Source organism: Podarcis melisellensis, assembly GCF_964234715.1.
Source record: "Podarcis melisellensis genome assembly, chromosome: 6".
Lineage (NCBI taxonomy): Eukaryota > Metazoa > Chordata > Lepidosauria > Squamata > Lacertidae > Podarcis > Podarcis melisellensis.
The window spans coordinates 2,020,382-2,039,184 of NC_138538.1; the positions used below are offsets into that span (position 1 = coordinate 2,020,382).

The 18,803-nt window shown below is 48.4% G+C and overlaps 1 protein-coding gene across 2 annotated transcripts in view; it reads left to right on the forward strand.

The window, feature by feature from the left end:
* The window catches only part of KIAA1755, a 30,151-nt gene extending 12,475 nt beyond the window's left edge, over positions 1–17,676 (forward strand). For both annotated transcript variants that reach the window (XM_081916655.1, XM_081916656.1), the window contains 11 exons: positions 1,239–1,418; positions 2,035–2,158; positions 3,757–3,850; positions 4,759–4,845; positions 7,811–7,927; positions 9,405–9,503; positions 10,758–10,906; positions 11,521–11,659; positions 13,061–13,186; positions 14,721–14,912; positions 15,139–17,676. In XM_081916655.1, the coding sequence (XP_081772781.1) occupies positions 1,239–1,418; positions 2,035–2,158; positions 3,757–3,850; positions 4,759–4,845; positions 7,811–7,927; positions 9,405–9,503; positions 10,758–10,906; positions 11,521–11,659; positions 13,061–13,186; positions 14,721–14,912; positions 15,139–16,071 (2,240 nt within the window). In that variant the 3' untranslated portion in view covers positions 16,072–17,676. The remainder of the gene's footprint in view (positions 1–1,238; positions 1,419–2,034; positions 2,159–3,756; positions 3,851–4,758; positions 4,846–7,810; positions 7,928–9,404; positions 9,504–10,757; positions 10,907–11,520; positions 11,660–13,060; positions 13,187–14,720; positions 14,913–15,138) is intronic.
* Positions 17,677–18,803: the final 1,127 nt, after the last annotated feature.

Genomic DNA, 18,803 nt, shown 5'->3' on the forward strand with positions numbered 1-18,803 from the left:
GCCATTCCCAGTCACCAGTCTAGCTGCAACATTCTGGATTAATTGCAGTTTCCAGGTGACCTTCAAAGGTAGCCCCACGTAAAGTGCGTTGCAGTAGTCCAAGTGGGAGATAACTAGTCTAACTCTCCTCACAACTAGAGCATGCACCACTCTGGGGAGACAGTCTGTGGGCAGGGAGGGTCTCAGCCCTCGTACCAGATGGAGCTGGGAGACAGCCGCCCTGGACACAGAATTCACATGCGCCTCCATGGACAGCTGTGAGTCCAGAATGACTCCCAGGCTGCGCTCCTGATCCTTCAGGGGCACAGTTATCCCATTCAGGACCAGGGAGTTCCCCACACCCACCCACACCCTGTCCCCCCAAAACAGTACTTCTGTCTTGTCAGAATTCAACCTCAATCTGTTAGCCGCCATCCATCCTCCAACCGCCTCCAGAAACTCACACAGGACCTTCACTGCCTTCACTGGTTCTGATTTGAAAGAGAGGTAGAGCTGGGTATCATCTGCATACTGATGAACACCCAGCCCAAACCCCCTGATGATCCCCTTAAAAGAGGATTAGGCAAATTCATGAAGGAGGGAAGGACTATTGATGTCTTCTCTGCCTCCACAGTTGGAGGCAGCGATGCTTCTGAATGCACGAGAGCCCTCTCCCTAGCCCTCTCTCTTAGAATCATAGAATCATAGAGTTGGAAGGGACCACAAGGGCCATCGAGTCCAACCCCCTGCCAAGCAGGAAACACCAGCAGCTGGGATTCAGGAGCACTGCTGCCTCTGACTGCAGACTAGACGGGCCTTTGGTCTACCTATGGGACAGCTCCTCTCTGCAATTCTCCGGCTCCAGATGGTAGGACTTGAACCAATGGCTTCAAGTTACAAGAAAGGAGATTCCGACTAAACATTTGAAAAAAACTTTCTGACAGTTTGACAGTTGAACAGACTCCTTTGGGAGGTGGTGGACTCTCCTTCCTTGAAGGTTTTTAAGCAGAGGTTGGATGGCCATCTGTCCATGGATGCTTTAACTGAGATTCCTGCATTGTAGGGGGTTGGACTAGATGACCCTTGGATCCCTTCCCAGTCTAGATTCTCTGATTTCAGGGCACACTGTGACCTGATTTGTGAGGTCTTCTTAGGTAGTCCTGATTTGTGATGGGTGTGTGGGTGTCAGCATAGATTACAGCGTTTGGGGACAACTCATCTCTGCCACTCTCTAACTTTCACGTCTTTCTCCTGGCCAGGTGATGTTGTGCTTTCAGAACTTCCAGCTTCCAAGAACTCAGAGAGTGTCGCCATTCCTACGTCCCCCACAGATGTCTTGCTCAGAGAATCACCTCCTCCGGGATCTGGCCCACAGGATCTGGCCCAGTGGGAGACGCTCAGTCCGGAGCTTTTATCTTCTGGGATTGTATGTCTGCCAGGTACTGCAATAGTGCCGTCACCGTCTTCGCACGCAGCTGACCTCTTGCACAGCTCCCATTTGCACCAAAGACCGCAATGTGCCACTTTAAAAACTAACACATCTCATGGTGATCTGGGCTTTGGGGGAACCACAGCTCACTTTGTGCTGCAGCAGACTAATTCCTTGCACCTGAGAACTTTCTGGTGGCTCCTGCCCCGAGCTTGCAACCTTTCTAGCTATCCCAGAAGAAAGCGGAGCATAATGAATAAATCCACTTTTATGTTTTTCTTCTGTTGAATAAAATAATGGGTGCCGTTAGACCGGGAGGGTTTTGAAAAGCAGGTGTGGAAATGCGAGAGCCAGTGGGGGTTGCAGTGTTGGGAGAGTCCTGGGTTCAAATCCTCCCACTCAGCAATGAAGCTCACTGGGTTTGACCTTGGGGGCAGCCACTGCCTCTCGGCCTGACCCACCTCGCAGGGTTCTTGTGAGGATAAAATGGGGGAGAACCAAGTACACCACATTGAACTCCTTGGAGGAAAAGGTGGGGTATCAATGAACTAAGTCTCTCTCTCTCTCTCTCTCTCTCTTGGCATCTTGTCACATTTATGGTTGCACTGACTTTCCTTTGGCTCCAGGAAACGTGGATAAGCTTGGCAGACCCATCGTCCAGATCTCCAGCGGTGGCCCAGCGTGGCAAGCCCCGTGGTGTTCGGCCAGAGAAGTGGCACGCCTTCTCCTCTTCCTTTGCACCATGTCTAGGTCAGTTCCCCTCCTTCAGCGGCCGTTCCTGTGATGGTCAGGTCTCTTTCTTGCATTCGTAGACAAATAACATCATGTTGGAAGGAGCCCCCAGGCTCACCTGCTCTGGTTGTCAGATACGATCGAAGGCATGAGGGCATGGATGCAGATGTGAATGGTTTGGTGGCAAGTGTTGCTGTGCTGGTCCTGTGGGTTACCCGAGAGGCGAGGTCCAAATCAGGTCCGTGGTCAAAGGTGCAACGTGGAGGCAGTCCATAGTAGCTGAAGCTGGGTGCAGGGCAGGGAGTCGGGTGACGTCAGAAGCTCAGGCAGGAAATAATAATAATAATAATAATAATAATAATAATAATAATAATAATAATATATTTATACCCTGCCCAATTGTCACTGTTTTTGGTGTTGAATATATGCTATATGGTAATTTATGGACCTAATGTGATATCTTGACCAGCTTCGGCCCATCTGAAGTTGATACAGGCTCGTCTTATCTTGAGCCCAAGCAGAGTAGTCCAGCAACGAAAGGATAAGTAGGTAAATGTGCTACATTGCTAACTTTTATTTCCACTCTATGCTGAGAGAATACAAACATGCATCTTGCCTCTGTGAGAGCAGAGAAGCAACTGCCTCTCTAACAAAGAACACCGAGAGAACAGTGAAAAACAGGAAACCAGTGAACGTCACATCCAGTCTCCCATTCCGGTGGGAACCCAACAGTAACGCTGACTGTGGAATGTAAGCAACTGTCTTGTGACAAGCATTTTGCTGCACAGTGAAGGAAGCAGAAACCAACACCTCATAGGTACCTAAAGCCATCTGCGCATAACAAAATAGGTATCTTATCAAAGTAATTGTTGAACTGAAATACAATTAAGAAGAAGTATATTAATAGTGAAATAATTGTTAAGCTCTAACTTAAAACTATTTTTATTCATAACAAACTTAATAATGCAAACACATTGGCATTTGGCAATAACAAAAGTTCCATTAGAAACACAATTTACAAAGACTCATCATCTTGTCTCTAGAAACTTGCTATAACATGAAATAATAATAGGTGTAAATATATGATGCAAACGACTAATAAGTATAAATAGCAGAATGTAGGCACCCTGTATATATAAATGAGCAAACCAGTGATTTTTTAGGGAGCAGGCTAGCAGGCGGGGCCCATTATTTACATCATAGGAGCCGACACAACACAAAACACGGTTGCTGTATGTAGGTTTTATTTTATTAGTTTTTTATCTTATATTTTAGAAATGTACATCCAGTTGTTTTTTTCCTTTAATTTTTTTGGGGCCCCCAAGAGAGTGGGGCCCTAAGCTAGAGCTTGTTGAGCTTATATGTAAATCCGGCACTGCGCAGGCTGCAAAATAGAGGGGGGGGGGTCTGGCCCACTCCTTGAAAAAAATTTTTGGGGGTGGGGGTGGCCCCCTTGGCTCCCCCTCCATAGCGCCAGAATGTGCAACAATGTCTATCCTCTCGCAGCATCTCATGCAAGGACTCAAACTTGTCTTTGAGTCTGCTTCTCCCACCATGGAGTAAAAACCATCCTTTCCTCCAGACTCAGTTTTTCTGCATCTCTTTCCATCCTGCAGGAAGCAGTCGAAGGACGTGGGGCTGGCGCTTCTCATCGATGCCAGAAAGGAGATGCCGTCGCCTGCCCTCTCTGCCGCCCTCGGATCCGTCCAGGTAATCTCAGGTGGGTGGGAAAAATCCGGGGGGGGGGGGAGGGGAGTTTGCAGGGAGCAGCTGGCTTTTTTCACCCTAAGTCACCCTAATGTCACAAACTGCAAGGAACGGCTCCTCACGGCCCTCATGTGGTGAAACAGAGGTACAGCAGATATTTTTTAAAATACTATAATGTTAATAATAATGATTAAATGTATTTATATCCTGCCTTTTCCCCCAGACTCAAGGCGGCTTACACAATTTAAAGCAGCACAAATAAAATGGAAAAAGCTAAAAACACATGAAGGACGATTGTTAAAAAGTTATTAAAAGGATATAATTAAAATAATATAAAAACAGATCTGTTAAGTACAGATAATACAAGCATAACTTTCATGGGATGAGACCTGGGACTGAGTTTCTTCTTCTCTCTGTGAAGGATAATCATTTTGAATCACTTTTTACGATGAACAATTTCTATAAAACCAGAATGCAAATGCTTGTCTTCCTTCTCCCACACACAAACTATAGGCAAATTGCAGGAGACTGAGGAAGACAACGCAAACCTAATTTTATTTTGGTTTTATTTATCACATTTATACCCCAGCTTTTCCTCCAAAGAGCTGAGTGTGGCCTACAGGGCTCTCTTCCTCCTCATTTAACCCCCACAACAACCCTGGGAGGTAGGCTGGGCTGAGAGGCTGAGCTCCCGGGCTGAGCTGGGATTTGAACTCTGGTCTCTCCCAAGTCCCAGCCCAGCTCTCTAACCACTGTGCCGCCCTGCCTCTAGAGAAACCAGGGACCGTATTCTGTGGGGATAACCAATAAAGGGCTGAATCAAGGTGGCTGGGAAACCCGGTTTGGGAAGCCAGCGAAAGGGAGGCTGGTGTTTGGTGAAATTTCATCCTGGATTCCTGTTTTCCTTGCAGAAGACCCTGCCTGGCTCCATCCACGCTGTTTTCCTGCTTGCAGAGAAGGAGGCAGCCTCACATTTGGAGAAGCTATCTGGCGTGCAGGTGAGTCCCAGAGCATCGTGTTATTTCGATGCTGAAATATACTCAGAGTCGTGTGAATTTCATGCTCTTTTTTCAACTCCTAGTAGCAATGAATGAAACTTTCCCCAAAACGTCTAGCTATAGATACATTATTTACACAACGGGCCCCGCGTGACTGGCTAATTCTGGGCTGTTCCTGCAGGCCAATCAGGTTGCTGATTCACTTCATCCAGGAGCCTGATTGGCTGCTCCTGCAGGCCAATCAAGTCACTGATTCACTTCCACCTGGAGCTGGATTGGGTGGCTTCTGCAGACCAATCAGACTGCTGCATTCTGGATCCTATTGTTCTAGGATTCAGCTCAGTACATAACAGATGTGCTCTCATCTCTCCCTCATCCCGCACTGCTAACATCATTTCCCCCAAGAGAGCGACGGATCTGATCTCCTGGGTTGCTCATTCTGCTTTCTCAGCTCTCCCCTCACACTTTCATGCAGTCAGCCTCATTCACAGCCTGTTGTAAATGAAAGAAATCAAGAAATCAAGTGAAAGAAATCAACAGGTGCGGCTTCCCTCATCTGCTGCAAAACACTTCACCTGTTGAACTTCTGCCCATCCAAGACTTTGCTGAGTGCACTCCGAGGTCCGTGTAGCCTGGCGTTCTGTCAGGCCCTAAGGAACCAGATGCAGCCTATGCCTTAAATACTGACTTGTTTCCCAGGCTGTAAACATACTATCACTGCTTGTGCAATGGGACTCCCTCATGGCACCCCATTTCCCCCACCCCGAATCCGTCCAGTCTGTGCCCTCCGTTCCGCTCCTGCCCTCTTCCCTCTCCCAGCCCAGATAATGACTCCCATTCTGCTTTGCCCTAATGAGTTCCCGCGGCAAATCCATCTCTCTCTCCCAATTATAGCTCCGCAGGCCAGACTTGGGCATTCAGATAATAATTCAGCCCTGGGAGGGTTTTGCTGCTCTTTTATGAATGCTGCTTGGTTTAATTAATGGAATGGGAAATCTCAATGAGCTTGATAAACGGCCTCTGCTGCCAGTGATTAAAATACCCTCGGCTCCCCGTGTGTGTCTAGAAAGAACCCCAGGCAGGCTCTCGTTTCCAGCGTGGCACGGCGATGGATGGCGGGGGCCCCTCTCTGCTCCCTCCCCACCTCCCAGACTCTCACCTGTTTCACACTAACTAACTGCACAGGCTTTGCCAACCGGCTGGGATTAATGGAAATCCCTTTTTAACGCAGCACATTGTTAAACTGTGGAACTCCCTCCCACCAGAGGCGGCCATGGCCAACAACTGGAGGGCTTTAAAGGAGGATTAGACAAATTTGTGGTGCAGAGGGCTACCAATGGCTACTAGCCAGAAGGGCTATGCTTTGCACATGGAGATGCAGGGCTCTCCTCATGTGCTTTGGGGCCCTCCAGATATTTTTGAACCACAGCTCCCATCAGCCCATGCTCACTGTGGCTGGTGGGGGTTGTAGTAAATACATCTGGAGGGCGTCAGGTTGGTGAAGACTGAACAGGACCTAAAATGGGCTGGGGGGGAAATGAGCCGAGTATAAACCCTGAAAATCTTGATTTTACACCAGCCCTCTCCTCCTCCAATTTTTATACTGTTGGGCCTCTTACTATTGTGCCTGAAAATAATTGATGTTGTTATTTTAAAAAAATATTTTATTGGCAATTTCAGCATAACAGAATACCAAAACATATCATATTCATTATTCCCCCCTTTCCCCCCACCCCATCAAACCCTCCCCCCGAGACTTCCCTCAGCTCCTCTCTCTGATTTCTCAGCACATATTATTCTCTGCATGTTAAAAAATTATACATATCCTTACGTTATATCTATCTATCATCTATCTATCTATCTATCTATCTATCTATCTATCTATCTATCTATCTATCTATCATCTATCTATCTATCTATCATCTATCTATCTATCTATCATCTATCTATCATCTCTATCTATCTATCTATCTATCTATCTATCTATCTATCTATCATCTATCATCTATCTATCTATCTATCATCTATCATCTATCTATCTATATCTATTATATTATCAACCAATAAGTTTGTGTATGTTTATTCAAACCCTGCCAAGGAGTCCAGTTCATTTTGTTGTCTTGTTAGATAATTTGCAAAAAACTCCCATTCTTCCTTAAAGTCCCAGTTGTCCTTGTTCCGCAGTTTGTATGTCAATTTAGCCAGTTCTGCATAACTCATCAATTTTTCTTGTCACTGTTCTTTCGTTGGGATTTCCTCAGTCTTCCATCCTTGTGCTAGCTGTTGTTGTTTTTAAAACAACTCTGCTCAGTCTTTTAAAAATGTGTATTTTATATACCGTATTTTTCGCTCTATATGACACACTTTTCTCCTCCAAAAATTGAGGGAAAATGTGTGTGCGTCCTATGGAGCGAATGCAGGCTCCTTGGCTTCAGCGAAAGCAATGTGAAGCTTCCAAAGGGCAGAAGGAGCGCTCCCTCCACGCTCCGGAGGCTACGCGTTGCTTTCGCTGAAGCCTGGAGAGCGAGAGGCATCGGTGCACACCAACCCCTCTCACTCTCCAGGCTTCAGGGATAGCCGCCTGAAGCCTTCGGAGCGCAGCGCAAGTTCCCACTGCGCTCTGGAGGCTTCAGGTTCCTTTTGCTGAAGCCAGGAGAGCAAGACTCTCCCGGCTTCAGCAGAGAGGGAGAGCTGCACAGCGCCCCTTCAGTGAAGCGGGAGGAGAAATGGAAGGGGCTCCGTTTCTCCTGCCGCTTCGCTGAAGGGGCGCTGAGCAGAGAGGGGGAGAATTTTTTCTTCTTGTTGTTCTCCCACTCTAAAACAAGGTGAGTCCTATGGTCGGGTGTGTCCTATAGAGTGAAAAATACGGTACTTTGCTGTTTTGAAATTTGTGTTAGCTGACTTGGTCTGTTAAACTGGACTCATTTTATAAAGAAATATTGACGCTGTGGTCTCCCCCCTGCAGATGGAGGTGCTGAGCTCCCTGAAGGCCTTGGGGCGGCACGTCGACAGCAGCCAGCTGACCCCGGCCCTGGAGGGCCACTTTCCCTATTGCCATGGCGAGTGGGTCCAATACTTCCAGGTGCCTGTTGTTGCAGTGGACGTTGCTGCCTTCCTCTTTCCCCTTTCCTCCATCTTCTCCTTTTGCATCGCTCAGGATTTCAGGGCTGCTTCTGCAGCTAGCAGGGAAACGCCCCACCTTTTAAGTATCTGGAACAGTGGGAAAAGCTCTGGTGTCTAGATATTAGGTTTACCACTTGCTACACCATAAAAGAGAATTTCAAGAAAATGTTTTTCAGGTGGTACCTAACACCATCAAAGCTTGCCAATATGTATAAACAGAAGTCTAATTTATGTTGGAAATACAGTGGTATCTCAGGATGCGAACGGGATCCGTTCCGGAGCCCCGTTCACATCCTGGAGCGAACGCAACCCGCGACTGCGCATTTGCATGTGCACGGATTGCGATTCGCCGCTTCTGCGCATGACATCATTTTGAGCATCTGCGCATGCGCAAGTGGTGAAACCCAGAAGTAACGCGCTCCGTTACTTCCGGGTTGCCTTGGAGCGTAACCTGAAAATGCTCAACCTGAAGCACATTTAACTCGAGATATGACTGTATGGAAAAATGGAAAGAACATTGTTCCATATATGGTGGAGCTGCGACAAAAGCCAAGACCTACTGGGGTATGATTCATGAAGAACTCAAAAAAATGTTTAAAACATCTTTACAAAAGAAACCAGAGGCATATTTATTAGGCTTATTGGGAAAAGATATACCACAGAAAAAGAAAGGAATTTTCTTATATGCTACAGCAGCTGGCAGGATAGTATCTGCCAGCAAATGGAAGAGCAAACCAATACCCACAAAAGAAGGCTGGCTATACAAACTAAGTCAATTTATAGAAATGGCAAAGCTAACTGCATACATGAGAAGACAGGCAAACCAAAAACTCAGATCAGAATGGCAATGTTTTGAAGAATACACGGACAAACACTGTTCAAGAAAGAATAGGTTGATATGCTTAGATTAAAGGAGTAAAGTAGAAATTATTAGTTAGGAATGTCATAATGAGATCAAAATTTTAAAGTTAAAAATTGCAACAATAGCATCAAATCTATAAGATAAGGAGGTTGAGCTGTTGGGGGGGGGTCAAAGGGTGTGGTGCTGGGAAGATATGGGGATGGGAAGTATTTATGTGTTTATGTAGATAAATAGTAGCCTTATTTTTGTATGTCTTTGTAGGGCGCATTTCTTTTTCTGTATTACTAAAATTTAATTTAAAAATTAACTGGGGGGGGGGTGGAGAGTACCCATCGTCCAGCCTGCAGGCCTCTGCTGCATCATCAGAGTCGACTGTCAGTCCGCTCAGCTTCTGAGGCGATGGGCACCATCTTGTTCTTTGCTGCGGGCGCAAAGCCAGCTTTGGCCTCTCTGTTCCTCCTCTATCTCCCTGCCTCAGTTTCCTGCTTCTTGCCCTCTTCTAACCATGTGTCACAACTTGTTATTTGGGGTTATTTTATCTGACCGGCTGCCTGCCTGTGCTTCCTCCCCCCAGAAGATGCACCAGTTTGTGAGCGACCTCAAAAAAGCCTCCGAATTGCTGCAGAACACCACCCAAGAACTGGAAAAGGGGGGCAGACTGGAGACCCTGCAGGTAACACCTCCTCCCCCTGTGTGTCCCTCCCCCCCCAGACCTCAAGGAAGCATTGGGCGTGATTTTTTACACATGTTAGGACCTCAAGAAATGCAGCTCAGTGATTTTTCCTTGCACAACGGATCGTTTCCCCTCCCTGCTGAGTGCTTCCGAAATCTGCTCCGGAGTTGAGTTTGGGGGACAGTGCAGGGGGGAGGGAAAAGGGAGACATTCCCATAGCATTAGCACTGACCCTTTTACTAGCGCAATAGGGAGAGCCAATGGTGTGATACAGTCCTTTGCCATGAGAAAAGGGCTGTGTTTTCCTCCAGGTGAGAGCTGTGATGGCTTCATTTGTGGTCTGTCCCGAAGGTGAGCTGCCTGTCACACAGAGCTTACAACGGTGTGGAACATAGCTGTCAACCGTCCCTTATTTGGTGGGAAACTCCCTTATCCCAGCGCTGTGTCCCTGTCCCGCTTCTGTCCCTTATTGATGATGTCCCTTAAATTTCCCGGGTTTCAAAGGAAGCAGCTCCTCTCCCTCCCTCCCTGCCGGCCAGGGAGAAGGGAGGCTCCAACTGTGTTGCTTGGCTGCGTTGCTCACCCAATAAGGAGTCTAAGAACGACTGGGGGGTGGAGCTTGCATGCCTTGTGCCGATCAAATCAGCCGCATTGCCTGGGGACTCGCCTTTGCTCAGCGCTTCCCAGCGGAGAGGTGACGGTGGTTTTCCTTGCTGCGTCCCCTTTGCCGGGTTGCTGCGCTGTGGGAACCACCGCTTGAGGCTTCGTTTGGCTGCTGGCTGGGCTCAGAAGTTGAACATACCTGTGCTTGGAAAATCCCTTATTTTGGCTGCTGATCCCTTATTTTCGAGGCTGCTGGTCCCTTATTTTCAAATCTGTAAGTTGACGGCTATGGTGTGGAATAATTCCATCAATGCCGTTTTATTTCATTCACAACAATCTAAGAAGTGCTCGGCCTAGTTCAAGAATCGCCAACCCTTTTGCAGGCTGGCAGGGGCTGATGGGAGATGCAGGCCAGAGGGCAAGCCAGGTTGGCAAAGGGTCTCCCCAGTTCATTTCCATTTTGTTCTCAACAGCAGTAAATCAAAAGCTTCTGGGAAATTTACAAAGACAGCTTCTCCCCAGCCGCAATTTGTCTCCAGCATCTAGTATTCCAAGGTAGACTGCCTCTGCCCATGGAGGTTTTCTTGAGCTTTCAGGGCTAACGGCCACTGACAGACCTGAATGTGGCTAATGTGGGTCATTGTTCCGCAGGAAGTTGAGCATCAAATGGAGAGGCACCAGCTGCTGATGCAGAAGGTCTTGCGCAATGTGCAGCTGGTGAGCTTGCAGAGGGAAGGTGGGGCCACGCTGGCGAAACTGAGGAAGGAGGCAGCCCGGCTCAGCTTCTCCCCCAATGTCCGGTATGAAAGCAAGGGGGGAGCTCTGGCTTCCTCAAGGCCGTCTCTGGGTCTGGGGAGAAAAGTCACCTCCTTGCAACCCGATTCGGGTTGCTGCAGTTCCTTTCGCTTCCACATTTTTCCAATCTCAAATTCAATTTCTCCACATTTCCTTTATTTAAAAGTTCTTGTTGAATTTTTTTAAAAAATCACAATTTTATTAAGTTTTCCATATTTCATTACATTTTCATTACATAAATCCATTTTCACATTACCAAAGATTTCAGCTCAGACGTTTTCAAATGTTTAGAGTTTTCTTTCACATAAAATATAAATTTGCTGCAGTCCTTTTGAAACAGTTCATCACGCCGATTCCGGATCTTCCCCGTCAGCTTTGCCAACTCCACATATTCAACCATCTTTATCTGCCAATCTTCCAGTGTAGGAAGTTCCTGCTGCTTCCATTTCTGGGCCAGAAGTATTCTTGCGGCTGTTGTGGCATACATGAACAAATTTACATCTTTTTTTAAAATTTCCTCACCAATTAACCCAGTTCATGTTGAAATTCTTCAGCGCTTTTGTACAAATTGCACCTCTTTTTTTAAGCACCTTCCCTAACGTGCCCCTCTCTTCGCTAGGAGCAGCATCGGCCGGGCTCTGACCCTCTACAACCTGGTGGAGGAGAAAGTCCACATGCTGGTCACCAAATCCAACGGCCGCCTGGAGCACCTGGAATTTCTGCTGAAGATCCGACAGCTGGAGGCGGAGTTTGGCAAGGTCAGCAAGGACCCCCCGCCCCAGCCAAGTGGTACCCACCCAAGGTTGGCCAACCACGGCTGTGCCTGCCTGACCCAAATAGCTGGGAACGGTCAGCAGTCGCAGAACGTCAGAGTTGGAAGGGGCCCAAAGAATCATTTACCCAACCCCCTGCAAGAGAATACCGTATTTTGCACTCCATAAGACGTACAGTGGTGCCTCGCAAGACGAAATTAATTCGTTCTGCGAGTTGTTTCGTCTTGGGATTTTTTCGTCTTGCGGAGTGCGGATTCCCTGGGTATTAACGGTTTTAAGAAAAAGGAAACAAACTCGCAAGACATTTTCGTCTTGCGAAGCAAGCCCATAGGGAAAATCGTCTTGTGAAGCAACTCAAAAAACGAAAAACCCTTTCTTCTTGCGCGTTTTCCGTCTTACGAGGCATTCGTCTTGCGAGGTACCACTGTACCTAGCTTTTAGAGGGGAAAGCAAGAGAAAAAAAATTCTGCACAGAGCGTGTAAGCAGCTCTCGCTTTTCTTGCTTTAAAGCAAGCAAAGCCAGAGCCGCTTACATGGCTTCTCTCTCCCTTTGCTTGCCCATCCCTCCTCCCGCCTTGCTGTAAAGTGTGGCGACGCCGGAGCAAGAAGAGGGGGAGGAGACACCGGAACAGGTGCTTTGCTTGCTTTACAGTGAGGCAGGAGGAGGGATGGGCAAGCAAAGTGAGAGCCATGCAAAGCGGGACAGAAGCCACATAAGCGGCTCTCGCTTTGCTTGCTCCTGTCCGTCCCTCCTCCCGCCTCGCTGTGAAACCAGCAGAGCAAGAGCCACTGACAGGCTCTGCGCAGCTCTCGCTTGCACAGAGCGTGTCAGCAGCTCTTGCTCTGCTGGCTTCACAGTGAGTGACAGACGGGAGCCATGGTTCCGCTTGCAGAGGCATCCCTCAGTTCATGACTGCAGCGGCAGGTGAGGGATCCCTCTGCCATCCAGTGCATTCGCTCCATAAGACACACAGACATTTCCCCTTACTTTTCAGGAGGAGAAAAGTGCATCTTACAGAGCGAAAAATACGGTATTTGGCAGGATTTGATTCTGCCTTCTGTGGCCTCTGCCGGGATGGTTGAGGGTGGAAGGATGAAGAGAAGCTCAGGATTGTGAGACCGTTCCACCGTCAAACGGCTCTTACTGTCAGAAAGATCTTCCTTGCATTCAGGGATCAGTTCCTGGCATCTCCCCTGCCTGAACCCCTGGAAAGCGGCTGCCAGTCCGAGCTGACAGCACACAGCTAGGTTGTCTCAAGCGAGTTTTCCTCTGTCCCTAAGATCTGGGCTCCTTGATTGGGGAGTCACATGTTTTCCCTGGAGGAGGTTCTTTCCAAGAAGCCGCCTCTTGCGTCCCGCTGCTAAAACCTTGGCTTCTTCACACAGCTCAGTTTGTGGTTCGACAAAGAAGGCGAGTCGGCGCTGCGCGAGGCGGGGTCTGCAGCCGAGGGCAGCCCGGAGGAGGCCCAAGAGTCCCACCAGCGGTTCAAGGAATTCTTCAAAGAAGCCTCGGTACGTTGGCCGAATCTCCCTGTTGCCTGCTGTGCACCAGAAACGCACACTGGGAAAACTGGGCTTCACCCAAGTAATGTGCAGAAAATGCAGGTATTAGTGGAAATGATGCATAAACACGCATATAATAATGAAAATAAGGTGCAAAAATATGAACATAAGAATGTAAAAGGGGCTGGGCATTTTGGTGCGAAATTATTCAAATATGCACTGGTTTATATGCAATTTCTCCTTACATGCACATTTTCCCCCCAATTTTTTTTAATGATTTTCCACATTTATCACAAAATGACATAACAAAACACACAACAAAGAAAAACACACTACAATACAATAAAATTAAACACAGAGAAAATTTATTTCTTCAAATACCTAATTCTCATAACATTGATAACTGACTTCCTCGAATCGCCTCTATCTGAATTTCATTACATCACCTTTATAACAGTTCTCCAAGTTCACATTTCTAATAACATTAACTCCTTTTTTAAAAAAATTATTAACAGACCAATCAAATCAAATCACATTAATTCCAAATCACAAAGCCAAATTTTAATTTTTTGTTGGGGGTACCCATATTTCAAGTTCCGAAAGGGCTCCAATCATCTTGTTGCTGCTGCTTTGATGTCCACAAATCTGTCCAAATGATGTTCACAATTCTATCCAATCCTTCCTTGTTGTTTTCCACATCTCTTCTTGTTGTTTTCATATATTTTTCCTTTTTCTTTGTGACCTCTGATAGTCTCCACAAGCGAGTTGAAACCAATTGTAGTCCTGTGTGGGTTTTTCCATTCATTCAAGGGTCATATTCAGACTGCTGCCGCTTTTCATCACTTCCATAAACAAACACACTCTTGCCATCTACTCGTTAATCTTCACAGGTCTATCACTCCCTTTCTCAGTCTTCTGAGGAGGTTCTGCCAGAAATCCCATATAAAAACAGATCCATAGCTTCCTCCTCCTCAGTCATCAGTCTTTCGACAGAACCTGCCAACATGGCGACTCCCTTTTTATTGCTGCGCCATTCCAAAAGCCCTTATTCTTTTCCGGATCTCCATACGCCAAACTTTTGGTTGATAATTCATTTCTACACAGTTTTTAATCATCCCGCTTAGGTCAGTTATGCAATGGTTTTTTTGGGGGGAGGGGGTTCTTGGGTGATCACATAACATTAACTCCTTTCATTTACTAACCTCTTCTCCTTTATCAATATTCTAATCCTTAATATTTACTGCCAAAAATTTATCCTTATTCTACCCCTAAGCCTATTTGTTACTTCCAATTACATGCACATTTTTGCAGACCATTCCCCCCCCCCCCGTTAGAATGCCTCTGCAGTTGGAGGCAGCGATGCTTCTGAATCCCAGTTGCTGAAAACTGCAGGAGGGATGAGATCCTGCACTCAGATGCTGCTTGCAGGTTGCCCCTAATGGGCACCTCGTCGGCCACTGTGAGAACAGGAGGTGGGGCCAGATGGGCCACTAGCCTCTTCCAGCACACTCTCCTTATGTTCTGTCCTTCCTTCCCCTGTTAGGTCCACTACAACCAGGGTCTGTCTCTGTCGAAGGAAGCCAGCAAGGTCCAGGGGTCCAGGTTCCCAGAGATGGAGGCCTTTGAGGCAGCGAAAAGGGCTTTCCAGGCCAAGCTGACCATGTTCTACATGGAGATGGAGATGAAAGGGGCGGAGCTGGAGACACTCCTGGACCTCTACAAGTTCTGCGACAAGGTGAATGTCCCAAAAGCTGAAGGAAATGAAGGAGGGAGGCTGGGTGTGTGAAGGGGACTGGAACAAGGAAGTGGGAATCTTTAAGGCAGATGGGGCCTTTGACATGGGGCGTATCTGCTATCACCACATCCCTGGTGAGAAATTATAGCAAGGATGAGAAAATGGGCCAGGATGAAGCCCTGGAAGGAGCAAGTAAGAATGGTTGTCCTGTGTTTTTGCCCCCCAGGTCACACAGTTTAACCTGGACTGCCAGCGCCACCAGGCCACTTGGGTCTACAGAGAGGAGGAGCCCAAGAGCATCCAAGCCCAGCGAGATATGGAGGATGCCCTCCAGAAGCTCTCCAGGGAGTTCTCCACTGAGACCTTCCAGCAGATGAAGGTGCAGGCCTCCAGTGTGCGCAGCAAGAGGGGTCTAGCCGTATGGAACGAAGCCTTGGAGAGGTGCCAAGAAGCCAGGCAGCTCCTCAAAGATGCCCTTGCCAGGTTCAAGGAGGCTCGGCAAGGAGGTGCAGAAGATTCGGATCCGGTCCCAGCTACCAAACTCTCAGGGGAAGATGTCTGCTTAGATGGAGCATCAACAGAAGCCGAGAAAACAGAGCACGTCAGAAGGACCCAAGATATGGGTGGAACTGGTGTCCATGACAAGGCTTCCCAAGAGGTCCCCTCATGTGGTGGTGGGATGCTGAAGGGTGTGAAGGCCAGCGAAGAGGCCTACCTTGCGTCGTTGGACGTTATTCTGGAATGTGGGGGCCCCGAGGCTCAGGCAGACCCAGGCGAAGAAGCCCCCGGAAGCGCCCACGTGACAAGACAGGACTGCCCTCCACTGACCCTTCCCTGTGCCTCTTCCCCCAACACCAAGAAGGTGCCGGCCCCCTACGAGAGCCTCCCTTCCACCAAGCAGCCTGGCCTCTCCATGCCCACGAGAGGCCAACGCAGCAGGAAGAGAGAGGTGGCCCAGTACTTCCAGCTCTCCAGGCACGGGAGTTTTTCCTCCGAAGATGCAGATTCCCAAAGCTCCACTGAGGATGCTCTGAGCTCAAGTGCTACCTTGCCCATGGAATCGTCCAAAGGAGCCTGGACTCAGGAGAAGGCACCGGGGATTCTCTATCTGGAGAATCACAGCACAGGCAGCCTGACGGACGCAATGGCCACCCAGTGAGACCGGGGGACCATCCTGGGTGCTGCCAAGCCGGACCTTGTGCACCCATTTTTTTTGATGCTGGATACATTCCTGGGTGCTCCACTGCCCCATGTCTCAAAGGGAAAGCCTTTATTGTTGGACATTGCTAAGAGTTCTTCCTGTTGCTGGTGTGTAGCTCTGTTTGGGCAGGAGGCTACCCACCCCCAAAGCCAGCCATCATTTCCTATTGTGGTTTGCATGGAGCATATGCAATGGAAAACAGTAGCTTTCAGGGCGGAGAGAGTCTGTCCTGTTCCCATCTCAGTCCACCAGTTCCATTAGGAACCTGGTTAGTAACTGGCTAGCAAACCCTCCCCTGCCCTGGGCAGGAGGCCACACTTCTGCATGGCAATACAGTCCTACTGATGCTGCATGTCCCAAAGCCGTCGTGCATTTGAACCCTCAAGTATCTGAGGGCTCTGTCTTTGCATCCAAAGGGTGAGGGGTCAAGTCCCTGCAATGACTATCGCTGAGAGTCGCACGGTGGCGTTCAGGGTTGATGTTTAATACCTTGGTCCTCTGCAGAAACAGAGAGCAGAATGGAAGTTTGTACCTGGAAACATCCACCCTGAAAATATTTCCCCTCCAGCTGATTCAGGAACTGACAGCTGTGCAAATGACTCTGCCCCTGGGAATCAGCAGCTCTCCCCAAATGTTTATTTTCGCCATTGTTAATCAAAGGACCCAAACACCCGTTCTGCAGTGCTTCCCCAGACGCCCGTTCAGAGTGAAAATGAGACAGTGCTTGGGCTGGTTTCTGTGCCTCCCAGAAATCCAGAGGCTGCTGAAGACCTGACAAGAAACTCCTCCTCCTCCTTCTCCCCCTCCCCTCCTCCCCCCTTCCTCCTCCTCCTCCTCCTCTATCATCTCCATCTTCTAGTGGAAAGTCCCATATTTTTCAGACTACAAGACGCACCAGACTACAAGACGCACCTAGTTTTTGGAGCAGGAAAACAAGAAAAAAAAATCTGAATCTCAGAAGCCAGAACAGCAAGAGGGATCGCTGCGCAGTGAAAGCAGCAATCCCTCTTGCTGTTCTGGCTTCTGGGACAGCTGCGCAGCCTGCATTCGCTCCATAAGACGCACACACATTTCCCCTTACTTTTTAGGAGGGAAAAAGTGAGTCTTATGGAGCGAAAAATACGGTAGCTTCAAAACCTGCAGCCAGGAACAGAAAAGTAGCCGGGGTGAAGGACCTCATCATTTGTCCTGTGGCCTATTAGCCCCTCCACAAAATGCACCCCCACAAAGCTCCTTTTCTGTTCCCACATCTTCTTCCATGCAGGTAAAGAAATAAGAAACCGGGAGCTTGAGATGGGGAGGGGGGAACAGCCATCAGAACCAGAGCAAAGGAGGGGAGGACCTCCCTGCCCCCCCGGCCTTCTCCCGATTCCCTGATTCCCTCCTGCAGACCGATTTCTGTGGGCCTGGCACACCTGGGCATCCCAAGCTCACCAAGGTCTCCTAGAAGGGAGCGGCTCCCAACATTGGAATCACGGACTCAAGTTCATCCGTTTTGTTGAATTGATTAAACTGAATACTTATAATGGGATTTTGAATAAATGTGCAATTAACAGTTTTGAATTTTATTGTGTTCTTATCTTCCTTAGTGAGTCGTGCAAACCACTGTTCTGAACAATGCTTTCTGTAGTGTTGGGTTGGGGGCTGGGGAGAGGCTTATAGAACTGAAGGGGCAGAGGCTCAGAAAGGTTTGGGAACCCCTGTCCAAATAAACATTCTTGCTTTTGGGGGATTTATCTCCCCTCCTTGATCTTTCAGAGAGCCTGCTTATTCAGCATTTATTCCTGATTTTTTTGAAGGGAGAGTCTAGATGACATTGAGCCAAGCAAATGCTATCGGACACTGCCCAGGGGTTTCATCACTTCCCTTATCAGAGAAAAAAAATGCAAGCTTTTGGAGAAACGGGCTTGTGCAAAACCGCCAGATTAACTTTGATTGTGCAACCTGGGTTTGCCGGAATGTGACCGAATCTCCCCCCCCCCCGTCCCAAAGAGGAACAGTCTGGAAAGACCCAGAGCAAGGATGTCAGAAATCCCAGCTGCAAATGGGAGGTGGGTGTCATTTTGCAGAAAAGGACGGGGAGCAGATCTATTAGATAATCTGTTTTTTTGGGATCTGATCCCTTCTGTCTGCAATGAGGCAGAGCTGGGCAGTTTTTCTAAGCATGGGGCCTTCCCACACCCTCACTTTCCAAACAGCTGCAAGTGATCTCTGCATCTCTCAGCCGCTCTTCCTCGGTGCCAAAATTTCCTTCTCACTTCTGGAGACAAGCAGGGCTCTTCGTGAGAAAGGAAATCCAGGCAGGGAAAGGCGCAGGAGACTTGATTTGTCCTTCAAGCTGAGAAGCAGGAGCCCAGGCAGGCAGGCTACAGCTCTGCTGCTCTGCGACACCTTGCGGGATCCAGACTGGGCCCAGGACCTCTGTTCGCTTGTAGCTGTGCAAAAAGGGAAACTGCAGAGTGGGAAAGCGGAAAGGACAAAAGTAGGGAGGCTGTCTTGAAAACTCACGCTCTCTCTTAGGACTTCTTGTTGTTTAGTCGTTTAGTTGTGTCCGACTCTTCGTGACCCCCTGGACCAGAGCACGCCAGGCACTTCTGTCTTCCACTGCCTCCCGCAGTTTGGTCAAACTCATGCTGGTAGCTTCGAGAACACTGTCCCACCATCTCGTCCTCTGTCGTCCCCTTCTCCTT